At 30.2% G+C, this 24634-nt stretch overlaps 2 protein-coding genes across 4 annotated transcripts; both read left to right on the top strand.

Annotated features, from left to right (window-relative positions):
• Positions 1–11672: 11672 nt before the first annotated feature.
• Positions 11673–15363, top strand: LOC106763857 (endoglucanase 11). The gene is made up of 5 exons (XM_014648021.2): positions 11673–12352; positions 12478–12690; positions 12875–13075; positions 13338–13592; positions 14533–15363. Exons 1-5 carry the CDS (start codon positions 12098–12100, stop codon positions 15202–15204), a joined length of 1596 nt encoding a protein of 531 aa, XP_014503507.1. The 5' UTR covers positions 11673–12097; the 3' UTR covers positions 15205–15363.
• A 3853-nt stretch (positions 15364–19216) lies between these two features.
• Positions 19217–23401, top strand: LOC106763136. 3 transcript variants are annotated; one of them, XM_014647331.2, is made up of 9 exons: positions 19217–19516; positions 20405–20632; positions 20768–20889; positions 21169–21229; positions 21471–21611; positions 21972–22079; positions 22209–22437; positions 22521–22728; positions 22903–23138. In XM_014647331.2, the coding sequence occupies exons 1-9, from the start codon at positions 19349–19351 to the stop codon at positions 23075–23077; spliced, it is 1440 nt and encodes a 479-aa protein (XP_014502817.1). In that variant the 5' UTR covers positions 19217–19348; the 3' UTR covers positions 23078–23138. The 3 variants fall into 3 exon arrangements, with proteins under 3 accessions (XP_014502817.1, XP_014502819.1, XP_014502818.1); XM_014647333.2 differs by having other exon boundaries at positions 19218–19516; positions 22521–22732; positions 22903–23068; XM_014647332.2 differs by having other exon boundaries at positions 19219–19516; positions 22521–22775; positions 22903–23401.
• The last annotated feature ends 1233 nt before the right edge of the window (positions 23402–24634 follow it).

Raw genomic sequence — 24634 nt, 5'->3', positions numbered from 1 at the left:
TTTTTGTCTACTGAAACCCGGTATACATTGCTAAAATGTACCAACTGAAAAACAGGCATACGCGCAAGTTAGCAAACCCCTATATATATATATATATATATATATATATATTTATTTATTTATGTATGCATATGTGTGTAACATTGATACATACTTCTAATTGTATTTTTAAAATGTTTGTATCTGGAAGTAAATAAGGTTTACATGATGCTATAATTGTTTTTTATAAATTGTATATATCATAAATGAATTAAATAGTGATATTTAATGTCATAACATAACATTATGTTTGAGACTTCATTTGGTTATTTATGCATTAAGTCATTATTAATAGTTTGAGCAAGAAATAAAATGAATTAATCCTCTCTTCAACCTTATGTTATAAACATCAAAGGGAAGAAAAAAAATCACAATTTCTCTCCTAAGTATATCATTTAAGCATTGTAATATCACTTAAACAATATTTTATACTATTCGAGTATAGATTTGCAACTTCAGCAAGGCAAAAGAGAATCATTATTCTCTCTCCCCTTAAAAAGAGTCATTCAAGAAAAAATTTCTTATATATATAAAGAGGAAAAATTAGTTTGAATAATCGAATAATCTCTTTTATAAAATAAGTTTGAGAGGAAGTCTTGACTTTAATTTTTTAAATGAATTACAATTACCATCTAACTGTACATTGTCAAGATTTGTCCAACCTCTTTTCTTTCTTAAATCATGTAACATTATTGTTGATGTATTTCCATTAACTTATTACATATTAAATTTCACAGTACAATATGTTTTGTACAAAAATTATCAGAAAATCAATTACTTTGAATACAGCATTTTATTATTAATAATAAAAAACTTATTTTAATATGGATCTTCTACATACAAATGTATTAAAACTATAAAAATTCTCTTATATAATTAATATTTTTTTAATTTAAAACAAAAAGTCATATGTACGAAGTCGATATTTAAATAATAATTTTACCAATAAATTCTTTTATAAAATATGACTTAGGGATTTTTTTTCTTCCCCTTCAAGTTTATTTTTTATCTCTAAATTTGATTGTCAAGACAAATTTAACTTTATATATATATATATATATATATATATATATATATATATATATGGGATTTGCTAATTTACATAAGAATATTTTTCAGTGGTTATATTTTAGTAAAGTGTACTAAATTTTAGGTTATAAAAATGTTCCTAATAAAAAAAATCAACTTTAAATTTAATGATATTTTAATAATTTTAAAAAATAATTTAAAATAAAAAAATAAAAGGTAGTTATTAAAAATTCTGATTGGTCCACACGAGATAAGTTATTAGCTTTTATTGTATATTTTTTAAAAGGTAGTTGTTTTTTAAAATAAAAAATATAATAAAAGATAGTTGTTTTTTTAACCCATACGGATTTTATAAATCCAGGTTCTATAAATTTCAGACCGGTTCTATAAACCCTAAACTCAGATGGATTCTATAAATCCAGACGAGTTCTATAAACCCTAAACCATTATATTTTTTAAAAGGTGGTTGTTTTTTAAAATAAAAAATAAAATAAAAGTAGTTATTTTTTAAAATTAAAAATAAAATAAAAGTTAATAATCTCTCTCGTAACCAATTAGGATTTTTAATAACTACCTTTTATTTTTTTATTTTAAATTAAATTTTAAAATTATTGAAATATCTTTGGATTTAAAGTTGTTTTTTTTTTTACATTTTGTAACCTAAAATTTGGTATAACTTTACTAAAATGTACTAACTAAAAAACCGTCTTACATAAATTAGTAAACCCATATATATATATGTAATTTGGATATACAAGAAGAAACCTCCTCAACATTTTGATTTGAGTTGGCGCAATATTTAGGGCGTTGATCCCTACACCTCCACCTTTTGGCCCTCCACCTCCTCATTTTTTATAATTTTTTCTATATTATCAAAATAACCTTTTTTGTAATTTGTTATTTACTTTTTTTAACCCTTTTTTATTTAAAACCCTAGATTTTTTACTTTCCCTTTCTTATTTTCCCCTTTTCTATTTTACTCACGATAACAAACAACACCCCACCTTCAGACTCCAGATCCGTTTCCTCTTTTCACTATCGTTTTCATTTTTTAACCTTTGACTCCCAACTCTCAATCCTCTATTGTGCATTTCGTGGCTTTTGGTGTATGCGGCAGTGCGACAGTGTTTCATTTATGGTTGTTGGTCTTTGAGAGGTTAGCTTGTTCGTTTTGGTTTCTTCTTTCGCGCATGTTGCTGTTGGTTTCTATGGAGGGCTCTGCACGAGAGCTTAGTTTCCATCTCGTTTCGTTTCTTGAGCATAGTTGTCTTGATTTTTGAGTGTTTTTTTTAAATGTATGTAATATAGAGTTTTAGTGTTGCTTTGTCTATGGGTGTGATGTTGTTCTGCGTGAGGATTTATGAGAAAGAAGACGTCGAGCATAAATGAAAAACGGATGTGGATATCCGTCGACAGAGATGAAAAACTCTATTGCAACTTTCCTTCCACCAGGCCATTCTCAAAAAAGAGAGCACAAAAGAATTCCAAAAGACAACAATGAAAAAAAACAAGAGAGAAAGCTCAACGTTGATAAAAAAAGTAGGTTTTTTTTATGTTAAGAGATTGGAATTAAAATTAACTTATAAAATAAATTTTACTTAAGGATATAATAGGAATATAAATAAAAAATAAAAATATAAATAAGAAAATAAGAGATAAAATTGGGATGGGGAGGTGGAGGGCCAAATATTTGGAGGTGCAGGGATCAACTCCCCCAACATTTATACAAAGGGCCATTTACTTTTGTTTATAGAAAATGTTAAGGTGATTTTTTGCTGCACCCTCATCATAATTTCTTCTTCTACCTCACTCATATATTAAAATGACGACATTAGCCTTAATTAAAAAATAATAAAAATCCTTATCTAAATCATAAAGTAATAAAAACCCCATCTCCCTCTGATGAAGGCAGCATCGTTGCACTTTCGTACATCTCACTTCCACAACGGTTGAAAGGTTCTTCTTCGAGCTGGATCACCCAACACCTTCATTAGTGAAGCCGTGTCTCCCAGCAACTCCATTTGACATAGGTGAGACGACCTTCCACTATATAGAATCTTCATTGCACCTCCTTTAGGTGTCAAACATCAGTATCTGAACAACGTTAGTAAGGTGAAGAAAAATAGTCTATTTTCATTTCATTGTGGTTTTCTTTTATTATTTTAGAGTTTAGATTAAAGTTTTTATTGTTTTTTAATTAAAGGTAATTTAGTCATTTTAGTATGGGTATGGGGTGCAGGAAACAAATATGGAGGTGCAAGAAAACAATACCTCAATCTTAATTAAATAAAAAGGGCCCAAAATAGGAGTGCGGGCTTGCTTCATTTGTTTCTTTCTGCACCTTGTTAATTTTCTTTCTGCAACCTATCATAGTTTGGGAAAGTTTTATTCTGTTGTGGAAGAGTGTCTTTCAAAAAAGAGTTTTTAAAATCATGATAGGATGTAGAAAGAAATAGCCTTGTTGAATGGTAAGATTTTTTAATAAAATTATTATTAAAATATATTAACATGTATATATCTATTTTTTATGAGAAAAAAATATATTATAATAATTAAAAGTGTTAAAAATAAAAAATATATATGTTTGTTAGTATCTTATACATTTGCATGTGTTAAGGTTGAGAATTGAGAATGGAATGATATAAAATTTTGAATTGGCAAAACAAAGATCTGGTTTTGGACCACTTTTGTAGATGTGATGAAAGGTTTGCATTGGCCTACACAAACATAGACACGTTTGAGTTTAGAGTTCAAAAACTGTGCCACGAAATGCACCGACTGCCATATTAGTATCTCCAAAGCTCTTAACGTTGTTGGGTCTGTCTCGCAATTATTTTTTAGCTATACCAACCCATTTAAAGCCACTGTCTTACGTGTGGACCAATTCACAACCAAACCAACTCCTTAATCTTCTCTAATTTCTCATTTTCCTTTTAATAACCAAACAAACCCTCCAACTTCATTTTCAAATTTCCAAAAACACTTCACATTATATTTATACATATATTAATATTTTGTAACTAATATATATAAAATTAATTTGTAATTAAGATTTGCATTTACTTATATATTTTAAACTGATTTTATCACTAGTTAAATTTAAATACTGATTTTGATATTATATTAAAAAGTAAATTTTAAATTTAACTTAATATCACAAAACCAACTTAAAAAATAAAATTTGTAATTATTTATATATTTTAAATTGACCTTATAAGTAATAAACGAAAAACTTCCTGTCATTATCAAAGTTTTTTATACTTACCATTCCTATCCTAGAATTTATTTATTTGTATTGATAAAAACAAACATAAAATAAAAGAATACGAGAAAGAAACTGTGTTAAGACAAATAAGTAGAACAAATATGTTCTATTGTAACCAAAATTTGTAATTCACTTGGTAGAAAAACAATTAAAAATATAATTATATGTTAAAAGTTTTATATTGCATAAAAAAAATCGAGTAAGACATTAAAAAGAAAAAAAAAATCATAAACTTGAATTTTTAAGATTTCACGCTTGTGTCATTTTTCTTATATAGATAACTTAAATTTCATTGGTGGGAAATTTCCCATCCTTTCTTCTTAGAAAAATCTCAATAGGACAATGTGATATATAATGAGTTATAGCTGAAACATGAATTTTGGCCTTTGTAGACTCACTCCATACAAGTATGATCATAGCATGATTTTGTGGTCCAAAATTATCTCTTTCTTTACCACAAGAGAAAACTCTAAAATCATCAATGCTTTTCTGTTCTATAATGTTTCTAGAAGTTCTTTAAGCTAATTTTTTAAAATAAATAATATTTATAACATGTATTTAATTTGTCTTATTTTCTTTAAACGTGTATTACAAAATTTAGAGCAAATTATACTGGTGGTTTCATCTTTCCTTTTTTCGGGGATTTCTCTAGGTGTATTTATTTTTAGAAACCTAAATACTTATATAGATGATTGTTATCAACATTAAAAAAAAGTAGAAAGTTTATGTACGATACAGAAAATCTGATAAAGTATTCATGCAATTTAGTAAAATATTTATTCAATTTGCAAATTTATTTATTTATTTTTGAAAAGAAAAAATAATTGTGTAGAAATAATGTGGAAGTCATCACACAGGGTCTTTCAGAAAAGAAGGGATAAACGCCATTTATTTAGTTCTCGTGTGGATGTTTAATTAGGTATTCATTTATAGCTACGTACTTTATATCTTGCCTCATTCATTTAAAGTTAAATGTTTTTTCTATTTCTTCTCTTAAATTAATTGCAAGAACATGCTTCGATATCTGATTAATTTACATTCATGACTATATATTCGGTGTCAGTTAACTAATTGATATAAAATAATTAATTTTAAAAAAATTTATGAAATGATTATTGCAGCATTAGTACGTGGGGACTATTTCATGAGATGCATGGTATGAAATACGATGCTTCCATTGTAGTGAAGAAACTTTTCTTTATCAGGGTAAAACAAGCATAAAAGATACAAAAAAGAAAAAAAAGGAATTCTCTTGAAACTTTTACTTGCTTTAATTTATCATGGTATTGTACATTTTTAGACTAAGAGAAGATAAAAAATAAACGTCGTGGTTTATTTTGTGAACAATGAAGAGATTGGTGTGAGGGGAAGAATACACGTTTGTATGGAGGTATGAAACTTAACAGTATTATGACATATTTTTATATTTATTTGATATAGAGTATAAAAATAAAATAATCGTATAAATTTTATATTTTTTTTAAGAAAGAAAACAAAAAATAAGTAAAAGTAATGTCAATATAAAAAATTTAGGTGTGTCAAAGAATTATTTTTCTTGTATGAATTAATGTTTGAAAAATGATTTTTTGACATACCTAATATTTTTATATTCATCTCACACTCATTTCTTATTTTTTATTCTTTTTTTTATTGAAAAAAATATATTATGATCATTTTACTTTTATATTTTATGTTAAATGAATCTAAAAGTACTTATCGTTTTGTTAAGAAATGGAAAAAACAAAAAAAAATAAAAATTGAATGGTAGATCCAAATATGTGATATGGTAATGGGTGATAGAAAACAGACAGTGGAAGGAACAACGACAGCGGCGAAAGTTGGAGATTTTGATGTTGTAGCGTGGAATATACAATTTGTCGGTGCGTCTCAATAACCAAAAACCTTCTACATTTTTTAAACTGTTATTTAGTCTCCAAAACCTGTTAGAATATCACATTTCCAAATCCAATAAGAATACTACCTTATATAATTCCATAAATGCTTTTATGATTATATAATATACTTGAATATTTGTTTTGACAATATAAGATATAAATTTAAGAAAAATATGATAGAATTCGTATTTGGTGTTTAATGTATATTATAAATAAAGGTTAAATAATGATTTGTGATCATGAAAGATTGAGATAATAGTGATAGTTATAATAAGTATGATAGTAATGATATTAATGACATTCTAATTGATATGTCATTAAAGAAGTTGTGATATTATATTAAATTTAATATGTTAATAATAACAATCATATTATTTAATAACGATAACGATAATAATGAAAAAAATTGAATAACAATGCTTAAATTGTGGTAGGTTTTATTATCATGGTAGCAAATAGTAACAACAATATTAAACAGATAGTAATAACGAGAATCATAATAAAATATAAAGGGTTAAATATGTTTTTAGTCCCTGAAGTTTTACTGATTTTTCGTTTTAGTCCCTACATCAAACATTGATGTCATTTCATCCTTGTAGTATTAAAACATGTAAAAATAGTCCTTAAAAATGGACGGCGTTAACTTTTGGTTAACGGCAGTGCCACGTCTTCTTCTCTGTCTGCAGATAAGTGACCATCCCTTATCCGAGTTTCCAAGAACCGCCTCATCCATGTCATTGTCTGGCATCTCCGAATCATCACATTGTTTATGTTCACCTCCTTCATCACCGTTACTTTTCACCCCATTAGGACAGGATAACTCCCTCCCATCAGAGTTGTGATCATCTTCATCAAGACCACCCTCGACATCCTCCCCAACCAGAACCACCCTCTCATCCGCACAACCGGAAAGCAACCCTTCCACCTCAGCCTGCAACTCCATTAACCGCCTCCCAAACTTATCCCTATCATCCACCACACCAAATTCGGGAGACACCTTACTCTCAGCAACTTTCTTCATCCATGAATCCAAAGCACTCAAGTACCTANTGTAAACCAACTCAACAGAGGACCCAACACTCACTCCCATCCCAGACTCCTCCCCAACCGAATCCCACAACTTCCCTTTGCAAACGGCATCGTATCCACCCTTCCCTCTCACCACCAAAAACAACCTATACAAATCCACGCCCTGCCCATCAGACATCATTGGAGGATAATGCAAAACGCAATTAAACGCATAGATCTCAGTAAAGAACTCTGCAAACAACCTCTCGAAACAGCACAAAGAATCGTCGTTCGAGCCTCCAAATATTTCACCACTATTTTCTTCGCGAACACCGTCGTATAACTGCAACCGCCCTGCCATGGACATCGAATTCAAACCCTATAAACATATAATCCCACTCCCAATGACCCATTTTTTTTCAAATTTTTAAAACAGGTATTTTTTTTAGATTTTTTTTTTCGAGAAATCGATGAAAACAGTTTCAAGGGTTGTGAAATTGGCACCGATTGAGACAACCCTCTGCAAAAATTTCCATATATCTATAGTGAAAGGATAGATGAAAAGTCTAGTTAATAACCAAGGCCTCTCTATTTTTCTCTTGCGCTGCAAAGGGTGGATGCGTCTTCCTCTCGCGCGAAGGAGAAGAGGCAAAGTGGTGGTGGTCCGCCGTAAAGGGTGGTGGCTTTTTTGGCGGAAGTACTGGTAACACCGTGGACAGCGGCGTGGTGGTTGTTCGAGTGGTGGTTGAGGCGGCAACGTCGGTGGTGACCTGTATCGCCGACAACACCTCCAATGGGGTTCAAACGTGTTGGTCACTTATCTGGCAAACAGAGAAGAAGAAGTCACACTGCCGTTAACTAAAAGTTAACGCCATCCATTTTTAAAGACTATTTTTACATGTTTTAATACTATAAGGATGAAATGCCATCAATGTTTGATGCAGGGATTAAAACCAAAAATCAGTAAAACTTCAAGGACTAAAAGCATATTTAACCCACATATAAATTTTAGCAAGATGCACAATTAACCTTTTGAAATGCTATTATTGTGTTGCTTTTTATTAACTCGAGAGTAATTATTATGTTTGCTGTGCTGTTATCCGTAATCTATAGTTGATTGGTATAATAAAAAATTATCATGAGCTTTTTGTTTCTTCTCACATTTTATATTCATTCTTATCGTTCCTTTCGGACTACGCGGGAATGCATTTAATTTAAATTGTTTCTTTTACGAAAAATTAAATTGGTAATTAAAAGTTAGTATCGTTTTAGAAGTTAGTATCGTTTTAGAGTAAATTCATGTCTATTTACTTGTAGAATACCATTTGAGTTGCGTTGTAGAATACCATTTAATAATTAGTGACTAATATACGTATGAAATCATATAATTAAACTTTTATCAAATTTCAAAGATACTCATTAAGTATTATCAAAATCAAGTGTTTAATTAACCACATCTCATATCATAAATCACATATATCAATATCACAAACACTTAACACTACTTTCAAAAGATACACACAATGAATTAAACTCAAACATAGGCACATATCACCCTAACAAATAGGAACATATTCTACGTATATGATAGGATAAATCCTTATGACCTATCATACATAAAATTTTTTATACCACAAATTAGATTTTAGAAACTTCTTCAACTCTTTCTACCTAATATTTTTTTTTCCTGTAAATCTGATATTAGTAAAGTCAAAATATCTCATATATAATTTCAAATTCAATACACAACATAAAACTCTCAATGTAAACACTTTTTCCCAAAAAATAATTAAGTTTAAAATTTAACATATGAAACTCATTATATAAATATTTATAATCATTATTTCACTTATATTTATAATAACATCCACATTTAAATTAATTAAAGAAATAAATAAATAAACAACAAAAAGAATAATATTTTTAGCTTGAGTGAAATATTTTTAGCTTGCACAAAATTTGTTTGACTTGAATAGAAATTTTGTTCCTTGAGCAAAATTCTAACCAAGAGAAAGGTTAAAATTGTGGTATGGAGGTGAGATTAAATGTTGATTTCTTGTTATATTTTTGCTTAAGCAAAATTTATTATTTCAAAAAAATATATAAAACAATCAACTTCATGCAATTGAACCAACTTGTTTCAAACTTTTACCTAAAAGTCAATGTAATATTTTCAATATTTAACCAATTTAAAAGGTGAACATGCCTTTAAATTGCCCAATTATAACTTATTCCCTCATTGAATATATATATATATATATATATATATATATATATATATATATATATATATATATATATATATATATATATATATATATCAAAGACTTTCTAACTTAAATTCAAATCAAATCCAAACTCAAACCAACCAATTTTATTAACAACTTTCACAAACATTTAAACCTCAAACAATTTACAACATAACTCATTTTCAACAGGCTTTATCAAAATCCTAATTAAGAATCAAACTATCAAAATTTCATAGTTTTACATTCCCAAAGGTATAAGTTTCACAATTTTTGTCAAATAATATCCTTGCACAAAATATATTTATTATGATCAAGTCACATCTAGATAGTTCAGATCTTTTACCCTAAGGGTACTTTCATAAATAAAATTTGATTTTCCTACCAATTAAAGCTTATTTATATGCAAGGGCAAACTTTCAACTTATATTCCTATATTATATATGTATAGAAGACTTTGATATACATCCTAAATGTATTTTTATGATTTTAGACAAACAAAAGTTCATCTATCCTACGAAAACCACATACAAGACGCCTAATTCGTATACATAAAAAACCTACCAAAATTAACTTAAGAAAAAAAGGAAAAAAATAAACTTATGCTAAAATAAATTTTGATTAGATCAACTTGCTTTAGTTTTCACGAGAAATCCTAAGATGAACTCTGGTCTATAAAAGGATAAACAAATCATTCAGAAATATTAAAAAAAAAAAGACATAAAAAGTAAAAGAAAGTGTTTTTAAAAGATGACAATTTATTTTTAAAATAAAGTTTACACTAGTGCAAAATAGACATACTAAAACAAACTATTAAATTAGTTGTACATGAACCATTGTAATACAAAATGCGGTAGCAATTTTAAATATATATATATATATATATATATATATATATATATATAATTATTTTAGTTATTTATATAAATATAAAATACGTTAATTGGGATACAAATTTCAGACATATTTTGTTGAGATAAGGAATGCATTGTGTATTTGTGGGATAAATTTATTAATAAAGGTTTAAATTGGTTGTTATATATATATATACTTGTGTATTTTATATTATAAATTATATTAATTTATTATTTTGTGTGATTGCCTGTATGAGGATCGATTCGTTCAGATTTAATACACGAATAGATAATACTGTAGATGCAGTAACAATAAGATTCGCATAAGTATATTATATAAGTGTTTACTTTTTCGTATTAGAAAAGTTTGTTTTGCAAATCTAACTATTTGGAGAAATATACATTATTATTGTAAATATATATACGTGAAGCTAATCTTTTTTATATACAAATTTGATGTTATGGTTAGCGTCTTCTTCGATGTTCTTTAATTTGAATACTAGATCTTAGTGTCTAAATGATAATGTGGATGATCTTTTTATCAAATTAAAGATTCATAATTTTTTGTGAAAAAATCATTAAGAATTAAACCTTTAATCGAGTGGAAAAAGAAGTTAAATGTAATGGTAATATTGCAGACGAAACAAGAGTGTTTTGATTTAAACATAGAGAAACATATAGAGAATCATTGTGATATGATTAAGAAGGTCTTGGAGATGATATTGTATAAAGAAAGCAAAGGGAAAAGGGAGATTATAACAATGATTTGCGAAACGCAATCTGTTAATAGCAGGTGAAATCGCTTTTGATATAAGAAATTGACCAACTTTAGCTATTAAAGAAGGATTTTTGGTGAGCTTAAAAACCTGTGCACATTGACATGTTAACTATTTAGAAAGATAGCACATTGTAACATTTATGAAGGCCACTTAGCAACCCTTCTTCGCATCTTCCAAGACTCCAATTACTCTACGATTTTTCTAATTCTCCCACTTCTACTCTCACCCCAAACCAGCTATGCATCACACACTTATAAACAATTCAGATAGTTATATAATACCTATTTTCTTTTCAACTATAAAACGTTTTTCTATTTCAACTTCTTATCATCTTTGCTCATCAATCTAGCTTAATAATTAGTAATTATTAGTATATCAAAGAAATCAAGGTCATATGACACTCAAAATATTTAATAAATGTCTGTAAATCTTGTTAAAATAATTAAGAAATATTCAATAAAAACTATCAAATAAGAAAATCTAAAACTTTTCAGCCACCATCTTCATATGATTATAACAATAATAGTTAGTAGTACCAAAAGAAAATGTGATTTGACAGTGAGAAAAACAAGTTAGAAGGTCGAGATGGAATCCTGCATTAAGTAAAGGAAAACACTGTGCTGGTAATAAATGGAGGGAAAATGGAGGAGGTGGCATGAAATGACAGTGGAATTTTAACAAAAGTCAACAGAAACTGGTGTTATTTTCCTAATTTGGCAGACAGGGGCACATCAAGTGCTGCAAAATTCACCTTTGTATAAGAAACAAGTAAAACTTGTGGGGATAGTTTCACGTTCTCATTTTGTGGGGCTCCCTCCCAAAATGATCCCACCCTAATTTAGCTAGATCGTAGGCATATCTCAGCCTTTTAAAACACAATTCAAACTCCCATTTGGGGCTCTAGTGTTGTGAGTCTTCACCCTTTTTTTTACCAATTCCCTCCACTCCTAAAATCTCTCTAGGAGGGAAGGGGGGCAAGGCAATGAAGATGGAGACACAACCACATAAGAAACACCATTTTGGAACTTCCTACATGCCCTTTCTAGTACAGCATTGTTGTCTTATCATCACCCTCTTAATCTCCACCCTCTTCAGCACCACCACAGCTTTTGATTATGCTGATGCCCTTTCAAAGAGTCTTCTCTACTTCGAAGCACAACGCTCTGGGAGGATACCTTACAATCAGCGTGTCACTTGGAGAGACCATTCTGGCCTCACAGATGGTTTGGAAGAAGGGGTAGGATCAAATTCTCGATTATACCCACATGCCACAACTCATCAACCTTTGTCTTTTACTTTCATGGTTTGCCAAATTCCCTCTAAAAATCGTAACTTTTTTTTTTTTTTTTTGGGTTTGTGTAGGTGGACTTGGTGGGAGGGTATTATGATGCAGGGGATCATGTGAAATTTGGTTTACCAATGGCATTCACCATCACAATGCTTTCATGGAGTGCCATAGAGTACAGGCAACAGATTGAAGAGGCAGGTGAATTACAACACACATTGGAGGCCATCAAATGGGGCACTGATTATTTCATCAAAGCTCACACAAGCCCAAATGTCCTATGGGCTGAGGTACTAACTAATTCAACAGAAAATCTATGGTAATTTCAGAAGTTTAAGGATTCTGATATATTGTTATCGAAGAACAACCATACAAAAATTTTCAGATTTTTGTGGCTACCATATCATCCCTTCCAATTCATCATTCCCAGTGTTTTACATTAAATGGAATTCTGAAATCAATGACCTTTTTCAGGTGGGTGATGGTGACACTGACCATTATTGTTGGCAACGGCCAGAAGACATGACGACTTCACGACGGGCGTTTAAGATCGACGAGAACAATCCCGGTTCAGATCTGGCCGGAGAGACTGCAGCAGCTATGGCAGCTGCATCCATTGTGTTCAGAAAAACAAACGCACATTACTCTCACTTGCTTCTGCACCATGCCCTGCAGGTGAGTTAGTGAGTGATTACGCAAATTCTTTGTGTGCTAATTAAAGTTTGATCGGTTTTACTGGGTGCCATAGTTAATAATAATTGTAGGAGTTTCAAAACTAATAATTGGGTAGGAGAAATTAAGGTTTTGGTTAACCAGTGTTGCTAATGAGGATATTTAGAATAGAATAGAACAGTTTTTAAGATATGATTAGATTAAGAATGAGAATTGAATGTTTAAATGAATGAATAGTAGTATTTATTGTGTGTGCGTTTTGTAGTTGTTCGAGTTTGGGGACAAGTATAGGGGAAATTATGATGCTAGTGTCGGAGTGGTAAAGAGCTACTATGCGTCGGTGAGTGGATACATGGATGAGTTGTTGTGGGCTGCCACGTGGTTGTACAAAGCCACCGACAACAAAATGTATTTTGAGTACGTTCTTTCCAACGCTCACAAATTTGGTGGCACTGGTTGGTCCATTTCAGAATTCAGCTGGGATGTTAAGTACGCTGGTCTTCAACTCATGCTCTCAAAGGTAAAATCTTTCCCTTTTACTTCCATTTTCTCCATGTGACTCCCACTTTTCTGTCAATCCAACTTTATATAGGTTTTGCTTTTCTAACCTCAAAAATCTAAATCATGGAGTATGCACCAATTAAGGTATATTAATTACTATATTAAAGACACAGAAACTGTAAAGTCTGTCCAAGCACAAAGCCATGTGCAGCTACTGCTTTAGCTTTGCAACAGGCTGCAATTAAAGTGGCGTGGTTTATGGTTGAGCCCAATGTTGGAAACCTTAAGTACAGATACCCTTCACCACCTCACTTCATTACACACTCCTTTTTTTAACCCTTTTAATAAAAATACCAGTGAATGAGTAACGAGAGGTAGGACATCCTTTCCACCCAAAACATGTGAAAAATAAGTTAAATGGAATTAAGTAAAAAAAAAATATGGTCAAACTAAGAGTGTTTTAGTTTTTCAAATTTTAAATATTATAAAATAGAATGAAAATAATTCAAGGAATTAACTGCTCTCAAATATTTCTACTTGTCTTCACCCATTTGCCAAAATTACGTACGTCTTTCTCTGTATCTCATGCGAGTTCTTTATAAAAACAAAAAAACATTATTTTTGTCTTTTGAGGACACATAATTGAATGATATCCAAACTGAAAATCCGTTCATTCAGTTGTTTAGATAACACCCATTATTAATCTGCAATGGATCAGTTAAAAAAACTACAGATTTAATGTAATGAAACCCAAATTCAATTAAATAGTTGAACTCTATAATTAGACTTGACCCCACCCATGTGTACACTTTTTTTTGGTGAGAATAAAGATTACACTGCACAGAGTATGATTTGAACATCTGAAGGAATGATTAACTTAGAATGAAATGTCAACAAGGGAGAAGTGGGTTAACAAATAGTGTTTTTTGCACTCTAACCAGAGTTTCATGTTTTTGCAGCTCTTGAGAGAAGAAAAAGAGAAGAAGCATAGAGCTATACTTGAACAATACAGAACAAAAGCAGAATACTACATATGTTCGTGTCTGAACAAAAATAACGACAGCAAGGATAACGTGGAACGAACCCCTGGTGGATTGCTCTATATCCGAGAGTGGAACAACATGCAATATGTTTCAACAGCAGCATTTCTGCTTTCAACATACTCTGATTACCTTGAGAATACAAATCAAAAACTGAATTGCGAAACGGGCACAGTGGATCATGAAGAAATTCACAGTTTTGCTAAATCACAGGTTGATTACATTTTGGGGTCTAATCCTGTGAACATGAGCTATTTAGTAGGGTATGGTCCTAAGTACCCGAAAAGGGTGCACCACAGAGGGGCATCCATTGTGTCATACAAAAAGAATAAAGGGTTCATAGGGTGTACTCAAGGATATGATAACTGGTATGGTAGCCAAGAACCTAATCCTAATGTTCTTGTTGGGGCTTTGGTTGGAGGGCCTGATGGGAAAGACAATTTTGAGGATCGAAGGAACAATTTTATGCAGACTGAAGCATGCACATATAATACTGCTCCCTTGGTTGGTGTTTTTGCAAAGTTCTTGCATATAGAAAACCACAAAACAGTTCATGACTGTAATTCACTTTTGCTTGCTTCCTTCAAATAGTATATACTAAACTATTAATACAGTATATGTTATCATAAATAAGTCAAAACCCAACTCCTTTTCAATTATTTTTTTTTTCCTCATTGGTGAGTGATTTATATAGTTTGGTTGAGATTTTCTGGCCTCAAATGTACTTACATTATAGATATAAAAAAGTCTATCTTTCTTATCTCAGACATCAGCTTCTTGTTCATGCTTGCACTTCAAACAATTTCATTTTGGTTTAGCAGAAAGAAGGCCAACGAAAGCAACTGTCTTCTGCTTTTGCAACAGATAGCTTCGGCAGTATTTTCTATCAGTGGTGTTTCAAACTAAAAATGGAATCTTAATGTTAGTAGAATTGTATCTTTGAAATTCAGAAATGGGATAACTTATTTATGAATGCTTACAAACCAAACTCAAACAGTCTGACATGAGATATTAAAGCGAGGAATAATAATTACCATAGAAAATAAAGATGATTGATGTGATTTCATAATAATGAACCATCATGCTTACAAGTTTTAGCACAGTAAAAGAACATTATTTCCACAGAAGACGCTATTATTAGAATGAGAAGAATAAATATGTTTCTAATATTTTATGTTCATCATAATATTTCAATTTTTTATATTATTTGATAGAATTTTGCATTAATATTAATTTTGAAATTAAACAAATTTAATAATATTTGATTAAAAAAATTAAATTTAAATACTTTTAAAGTTAAAAAACTAAATTAAATTAAAGTTTATAAAAAAATTAATAGAACCAAAACATAAAAAATTTAAATAACTTTACAAAATATTTCAAGTTTGTCATTAAAGACTGAGTTTTATGTCTTAGTTATTTTTACAATGGAAGTATATTGCCTTTTATGTTTTGATTTTCTTAATAATTGAGGTCTCAAATTTTGTTTAGGGTTAATATTTGCAAAAGTTGTATGGTCATTTTTATTTATTCTTTTTCTTCTTATCGAAATCTTTCTTTGTCATCGTTCAACTTATTAGCAATGAGTTGATATTAGTTTTACGGGATTTTGATGTATTTGAGAGAGACATTGACATTCCAATGTACTTGTACAAGTAAAATGTTTTAGAGCTTGTGTTAGAGACAAAAGATCTTAATATTATCTCTATTCAATTATGGATGATTAAGTCTCTTAACTATATTTTATATTTAATTAATTTATCTAATTACTTATTCCCGAATAAATGTTTCATGTTCAAGTTTGGGATTGAATGATGTATATTCATAGACCTCAATTTACTCACGAAGACAATAAGTTTGATAACATCTAAGCATACGTCACTAAATGCTTTGAATGGGTGAAACAAATATATTTGATACCTTTTATTGTTGCATAAGTGTAGTTTGATGACTTGTAATTATAATCATCATTTTAAGGTATAACAATGAAGTTATTTTCAATTCACGCGTCACTTGTGGTTTTCCTGAAGGATAACATTGTTTTGTGGTTTTGCTTATTGCACAAGTCTTCCCCCAACTATCTTAGACGTGTAATAGATTGATAAGAATTTCAATGTTATGAACTTTCTTTGTTATATAAATGTATTCTAAAACATCCCCTTTTTCATAGTCCAATTGTCGTACATAACATGTTAGGAAAATCAACTACTAAGGCAAAACAACCTTGCATGGTTGCCCCTGGAAGTTGGTATTTTGGTCCATATACTTATAATTGTTTGATTCTTTTTCTTCTTCAATTATTTATAATTGTGTTAATTTATTGTTGTGTAATAAGCAAACTAACAGATGAACTATGTAATGTACTAGATGACAATCGTTGTTTATGTTCGTATTATATTTAGTTGGAGAACGATAATAGTTACATTGAATCAAATACTTTGCAATTTTGTTTTATTATATACTAATTGAAATATTTTCTTTTGTGTATAAATTCAAGAATACTACACTAATTCTTGATAAGTCCATTTAAGTATTTAAGAATAACTTGTGCAAAATATATAATACAAATGTACAATAGTATTTAGCACATGTGATTCTAGGTATTTAGCAAATGTATTTACTTGTGATTTATTTAAAACATTACAATATTGTTGTATCCTACTGATCTTGGATATATGTTTTGGTTTTGTCCAATTTTATATTGTTGTATCTGGGTGATTATACCAAAGAAAAAAACAAAAAAGTTATTTGAGAAAAAAAAAACACAAAATAAACTTTGATTATTATCAAAACCAAAAAAACACATAAAATAAACTTTGATTATTACCAAAACCAAAGCATAAATGGAGTACTAGACTTTGAGCCTATTAAAAACCGAAGCCTAATATACTTTTTATCTAAAATGATTTAATTTAAAGAGTATTAAGCTTTAGTTATGGTTCTTATTCAATCGATGTCTAATATTTAGGTTTATACTTTGATTTATAAGTGAGATAAATAAATTTTTTTTATGTTGTCTTAATATATCTTAAATAACTTGGGTTAAAACCCATTGGTGAGTGAATGTTGTTTTTCAATCAAACTTAAATTTTTATTTGGATAATATAAGAAATTTTGTGTTACAAATAAACCTTGATCTAATGGTTGTGCAATCCAAGTTTATAACTGTGAAGCTATCATTATTCAGCTGGGTGCCATGAAATCGTTCTCATTTTGCTATCATTGATCAGTGAAGAGTTGCAAACGTAATTAATTCCACGCAAACAAGTTCTGTATAAAGGGAGACTCTCATTCTCATTACCAAAGCCATGCATGTCATGAATCATCATCTAATTCATTGTTAACGAGTTATCTTAATTTTAATGAATATCACCTGTTATTTTAGCCTCTAAATATCCATTTATACAGTAAAAGATGTTTCATCTTGAATAGAACGTGCATGAACGAATGATCAAATGATTATTTCAACATACATCGTAGTCAAAATTATTATATAAAGATCTAACTATTTCACTGTTTTCAGGAAAAAACTCAATCAGTAGAAAAGCAGATGAAGAAAAGATGACTCAATTATGAATGTGGAAGCTAATTTTTTGGGTGATGTTACTGTTGAAAGTGATAACATTGGATTTGTTTCAATGCACAAGTTCAGATTTCTTGTCTTTTAGGAATGCTTTTGGTCGACATAGGATAAATGGGTTCCATGTTTGGTCAGTGGTCAACTACAGTCAACGCAGACTCCATCATCATCATCATCAATTAATCAAGTTGCTTCACTGTTCTGTGGACAAACAAACATGATGATGGTACTAAAAGCTTTGTCAAATGTCAATGAAATTGAATTGCCTAATTACAATTTGCTTCATGAATTCCATTTTTTCAATGGATACAATAGACCTTAATATTATAAATATTGCATACCTGAATCTTCTATTTTAATTAATATAAAATCTTCTAATCATATATATAATCTGTTGGTTGGTATATTTGAGTACATATAAACCACAATAAAAAATCGTCCAAAACAGGGCTTTTAAAATAATCATTCTAAATTTAACGCATTTATCATGCTAACAATATATGATTAAAGGAAATAATATTATACATGTAAGATGTGGTTATTAAATTAAATCAAAAGTTCAAAATTATGGATATTTTTTTAATATTGATGCTTAATCATTTTTAGATTATAGCAATAGTGTGAGTAAAGTTAAATTTTAATTTTTAAACGAAGTTCTAAGTTTAAGTTTAACCGATTAAAAAGAGTTTTAAAGTGAGAAGATTTTTCTTTAAATTTTTTGATAAAGATTAGTGATAAATTTTAAAAGATATTTAGTACCAATAAATATGGTAAGAATAAATAAACTATTTCCAATCTAATAGTATTAATTTTTCGGAAAAAAAAGGTGACTTTATGACTACCTCTTCCGAAAAAAAAAAATTGTCTAGAAAAGATTATGTAAAAAAGTGACTTTGCGACAATCTCTTGCAGGAAAAAAAGATGTTTTTGTCTGATAAAAATTACGTCTATTTATTTCCAAATTTGAAAAATGTTTCATTCAATGCTGTGTTTTTTAATTTTATTGGAAAGTGTACATAAAAAAGAGAAAATAAATTGGTTATATAACAACCGAAAGTTTTATTTTGTGTCTGCCATTGGTCTCAAATTGTGAGAAAGTTCCCTTTTTATGATCTCTGAGAAAGAATTGAATTCAAAGTCGTGGTTTTTGGGCAAATGGGTATCGATCAAAGTCTGTGGCGGAGCCGGTGGTGGAACGCCGTTGTTTTTATCGGGATGGTCAGCGTTACAGTAACCGTTACCAGTTCCGACAGTCACGAGAAGCAGGAACAAGTGGTCTCCCGAATTGCCTTCGGATCATGCTCCAACCAGAGCGCTCCTCAGGTTTCAAAAAATTTTCCTATTTTGTTATGCTTTTTTGTTTTTTAATTTTTCTACTTTTTATTCTTGTTTTGTCTTTTCTTTGTTTTATTTTTACCCAGTCTGCAGTGTCGTGTAATGGAACTGATATACTAGTTATTCTGTTTCTTTGTTCCAACCACGATATCTCAATTCTTGTACTAGCATGCTGTTGCAGTCCCAATATTACGTCAGCTTTAAGAGAACTGCAGCTCTTTTGTACTCAACTTAAAAAAGAAACAGCAATAACAACAACCACGACAATTATGTAAATCTCTGTGAACAAAAGAAATTTGATTAATTTATGTAACAAATAACAAACCAACTGTTTCTGTTTATAATTTTCCTTGGATTCTGGAACCTGTTCCCTGTTTGTAAGAATTCTTGGTGGGGATGATAAGGAATGTATAATTTTTCACGAAAGAGTGAGATGCATCTGAAACTTCATTTTATCCCAATTTTTAGAAGAATTCAAAATTCATTATGCAGTAGACAACTTAAATAAATGGTGTATTTCACACTTCTGCCACTGATAATCAATCATTCCTGCTGAACCAAAACTAGACAACTTTTTATTTTACGCTGTACTTGGCAGTATGCAACTGTATGGTCTTTTATAGTATTTCTTAACCAAGCCAACCAAATTGTATTTCATCTGCCGCAACTAAATTCAAGAAATCACAGTGCTAAGCTTTAGTGTTTTTTTGGTTGTAGTTTGGGTTTACAAATCGTACATTGGTTTCTTGTTTGACAGCTTTAGACTAAAATCCTAATATATGTTACTATTTAGGCTTTTAATTGCTACGATTTCAGGGTGTTGTTAACTTCTTCATGTCAGATCATTAACGTATGTGTATGCTGTGTGTTTGCCAGCCCATTTGGGATGCAGTGGTGGACTTCCGTCCCCAGATTTTTATATGGCTGGGTGATAACATTTACGGGGACTCCAAACGCCCTTTCAAAATATTCGGACGGGAAAGGACTGTTGGGCCATGGAAGAATGTTCCACGATTTGTTCCTTCTTCTGAGCAGGAAATGAAGGCTAGATATGAAAAGGCTAAGTCTAGTCCTGGTTATATTCGACTTCATCAGAATGCTAAGGTGTTTCATTCTAAGATTTTCTATTTGTTATTGTTTTCTAGTTGCATTGTTGAAATGCCTGTGGGTTGATTTACTAAAATGGTGACTATGTTTATTGGTATCTTGGCTTGACTTTCACATTTGGTTTGTTGATAGGTTATTGGTACATGGGATGATCACGATTATGGATTAAATGATGCAGGAAAAGAATTTCAAGGAAAAATCACCAACCAGAAGTTGCTTCTTGATTTCTTGGATGAACCTCAAGATAGCCCACGGTGGGTGGATAATCTCGTTTGATGCATTATCATGTTGGACTGATCTTAACCCTGCATTTTGTGTTATATTATTTGTTCTGCCTAACTTTATTGAATCATTCTCTTGATCATTGGGGTTGTTTTCTTATATGATGCTTACGGTTGTATTGCATGTGAAAACTCATTTTTCTTCATGGAGAGTGAAGATTACATGTCTAGCAGATCATGTATTCACCCATTCACAAATTTTAATAGGAAGCAGATATTGATTTACATACTTACCCTATCTTCTCATTTCAGGCGGAAACAGGCTGGTGTATATGCCTCATATACGTATGGTCCTGTAGGTAGAGACATCAAGGTATTGACCTAATGTAATATAATATTCTTTCTCAAATTCCTAAAATTTTTCTATATTATTGTCCCCTGGTAGGATGGTAGCCATTACTTGATCATTTTAAATGTCTTACGTGATGTTAAAAAGCTCACTTTGTTTTTGTCAATAACAATACTTGAGAGTTGCTTTTAAATTGTGTTTTGACTTTTAAGCACCCATCTTGTGCTAATACTGCTTTTATTGCGGATTGGGGAAAACTTCTCAGATTGTACTCTTAGATACTAGATATCACAGAGACCCTGTAGGAAGTGATGGTACCATTTTGGGGAATTCACAGTGGTTGTGGTTGGAGAAAGAGCTCAAGGGTCCACCAACGGCTATTACAATAATTGGATCTTCTATTCAGGTACAACAATTACTAATAGTGCCAGACATAGTTCAAAATTATTCATAATAATAAACAAATGATTCTTTATGACATCTGCATCTTTGAATTTTGGCTGCATCATCAACATTATGCCTGTGTTTTTGACAGCGTATATCTAAATTTGACTTGAAGTGATTATTTTATTGACTTCGAAAGTTTTTTCTACATTCTACTAGCTTTGGGTGCTTTTCTTATGAAAATCTTGCTGATCTAATTACAAATAAGTTTTTGTGCTTGAAATTATGTGGCCAATAAGGAATCGTTTGTACATTCCCTTTTTAGTATTGATTGTGGTGCTTTGTTTTTGTGTTACATTATATAGTTAATCTATATTGTCAGGTTATATCAAATCTTTCAGCAACCATTCATCCATTGTTTGCAATGGAGTCATGGGGTCGTTTTCCAAAGGAAAGAGACCGGCTTTTTAAATTAATAGCTGATAGTAAGGTAATAAGTTTCAGGACATTCATATTCTACTTCATTTACATCTTTGTTGTTAAAAGGAATTTACATTGTTACCAATTATGTTGGTGTAGTGAGTACTCATTTCACTTCTCATTAGTCTTTTCTATGCAGAGAGCTGGAGTATTTTTTCTCAGTGGAGATGTGCACTTTGGGGAAATCACGAGATATGATTGTGCTGTGGGCTATCCACTTTATGATGTAACCTCAAGTGGGGTTACTCAATCAGTTGAGGAAGTTGTCCCACCTTTCCTACGTTCTTTTGTGAGATTTGTTGCATTGTTGACTCCATCTACAATGAGAGTAAAGGGCCAACACTGCAGATACAAATCTTGCATATATGGTAAACTTTTCCTTCTTATTTTTGGTAAGGATATTTATATTGTTTTTCATGCTTTTGATGTTTCAAATGTGGGTTTTCATTAGGTCAGCCAAACTTTGGAACCATTGAAATAGATTGGGACTCTCACCCAGTGACTCTGAAGTTAAAAGTGAGGGACAAAGAGAGCATCACGGTTACAGGTGTTGATGTTTCACTGACGGAATTGCAATCATCAAATTCAGAGAGTTTTGACAGAGAAAAAGCAGAACATGATAATCAAAAGCATTGCACCCTTGAAGTTAGTCTGCCATGGTTTGTAAGATATCGCCTAGCGATCTTGTTCTTTTGCACCTTAATTGGTAAATCACTTCTCTAAGTTGTTCCACTAACAAAGCAAGTGATCATTTAGTTTGTATGTCAATCTTTTAAGGTGGCACGCTTAGTATTATAGTATGATGATTAAATCGAACTGTTTCTTTGTTGCAGTGTTTCTTGTTGCATTCCTAGTGCTAGTTTACACTTGCTTCAGACTTTTCAGACTAGAAGGCTGCAAAAGAAAGCACGATTGATGCAAGTAGATTCATGCACAGTCAGCAAAAGGGAGCATGTTCTATCTCTTCTCCTTTTTGTAGATTTAACATCCGTGGTTATAGGTGAATAAGATGTATAGAAAATTATTCTACTGTTTCCACTAATCATCAATCCTTTATCAATATGAACAATTCGGGTGTATTTGAGTTACATTTTCAGAAATTGTTTAGTTTTCAAATTGTAGCTAAGCAAGGTTGTTCAGATAGCTTGTGGAGGGTGGTGCAAGATACAAAACTGGAATTGAGGGAGAGGTTAGTTGAACTAGATGGAAACAGAAGTATACGAGAAAAATCTCCCTACTGTTTTTCTTTTGGATGAGAATTTGATTTCTGAATGGTGAGAAATTATTTTGGAAACAGTTTTTTTTTAAACCAATTGTTTTCTGGGTTCGCTTTGTGAGTTTATTTGATGCTTTATTTGATTCATTTGTTAGTATTTCATAAATTGTGTTCTGTCTAAAAGCATGTATTTTCAAAATTGACGTGCACTTTGACACATAAAGAGATAAAAAAGAAAAAGATAATTATACTTTGAGAATATTTTTTTGACAATATTTTAACATCATTTACGTGTCATTCTGTGATTGGTTCAAAATTACCTCACCATTAATAATAATAATCATCATAAACACTAACATAAACCAATCACGATACTTAGATAATGTTAAAATATTGTTAACAAAATGTTGTCAAAATATCATTATCCCGAAAAAAAAAATATTGCAAATTTACGTTATGGTAAAAATTTATTACACATTTATATGCTAAGAAAAGGAGGACTTATTATCATATATGACAACTTTATTGGAAACTCCACAAAAATAGATAAGTTTTAGAAAATAATAATTCAGAACGTGTTTCAAAAGACGAATTTTAATAAAAAAAGATCATTTTAAAACAATGTTTTATAATTTATTTATGTTTAGTTTAAAAGAAGAAAGCCTTACTTTTATATTTGACTTTTAATTTTTATTTTATTTTAATATATGAAAAACCAAAATTATGTTTTATGTTTTACAAACCTTATTTATTCATTCTTTTGTTTATTTGTAAATCTTACCCTATTTGTTTATCATTAGTGGAGGGTATAGATGCAATGAAAGAAAAAAGCAATTAATTGTCGTTGAATTTTTGAAATTTCAACTTCTAAACGAAAAAAAACCACTTATTCCACGGACTAATTTGTATAATAATAACAATTTCTAAAACCAAAGTCACTAAATTGTTCGTGCACTCCAAAAAAAAAAAAAAATCTTAAACGAGTCTTAAACATGAAAATTACATCTAGATTAGTTAATCTCAAGTAAGAAAGTACCGAATTTTTTTAAAGCAACTATCATTTTCCCTTCTTTGTTTGTATGTTGTGTTAACCCAATAAAATTCTTAAAAATGAGTTAATTTTTATCCATTTTATCTTTGGTTTATAAAAGACAGGCCATGATAAATTGAAAACTATGGCCTACTTTAATATAATAATATCCACCAAAAAAGATTAAAAAAATCAAGTTTCTTATTCTTAAAACAATCGAAATTTAATAGTTTAATATAAAAATCTATGATAATTTTAATATAATTTTTTCCCCATTAGTATCACAGAAAGTAAGTTACAAAATAAAAACACGATTTTT

Source organism: Vigna radiata, chromosome 6 (genome assembly GCF_000741045.1).
Source record: "Vigna radiata var. radiata cultivar VC1973A chromosome 6, Vradiata_ver6, whole genome shotgun sequence".
NCBI lineage: Eukaryota > Viridiplantae > Streptophyta > Magnoliopsida > Fabales > Fabaceae > Vigna > Vigna radiata.
Note: the sequence above shows the minus strand (reverse complement) of the source record. Positions and strands in the feature narration are given on the sequence as shown.

Coding starts and splice junctions, on each gene's coding strand:
- LOC106763857 (XM_014648021.2), top strand. CDS start 12,098: ATGAAGATGGAGACACAACCACATAAGAAACACCATTTTGGAACTTCC. Junction 12,353..12,477: donor CAGATGGTTTGGAAGAAGGG/GTAGGATCAAAT, acceptor GGGTTTGTGTAG/GTGGACTTGGTGGGAGGGTA. Junction 12,691..12,874: donor CAAATGTCCTATGGGCTGAG/GTACTAACTAAT, acceptor GACCTTTTTCAG/GTGGGTGATGGTGACACTGA.
- LOC106763136 (XM_014647331.2), top strand. CDS start 19,349: ATGGGTATCGATCAAAGTCTGTGGCGGAGCCGGTGGTGGAACGCCGTT. Junction 19,517..20,404: donor CCAACCAGAGCGCTCCTCAG/GTTTCAAAAAAT, acceptor TGTGTTTGCCAG/CCCATTTGGGATGCAGTGGT. Junction 22,438..22,520: donor ATACAAATCTTGCATATATG/GTAAACTTTTCC, acceptor GGTTTTCATTAG/GTCAGCCAAACTTTGGAACC.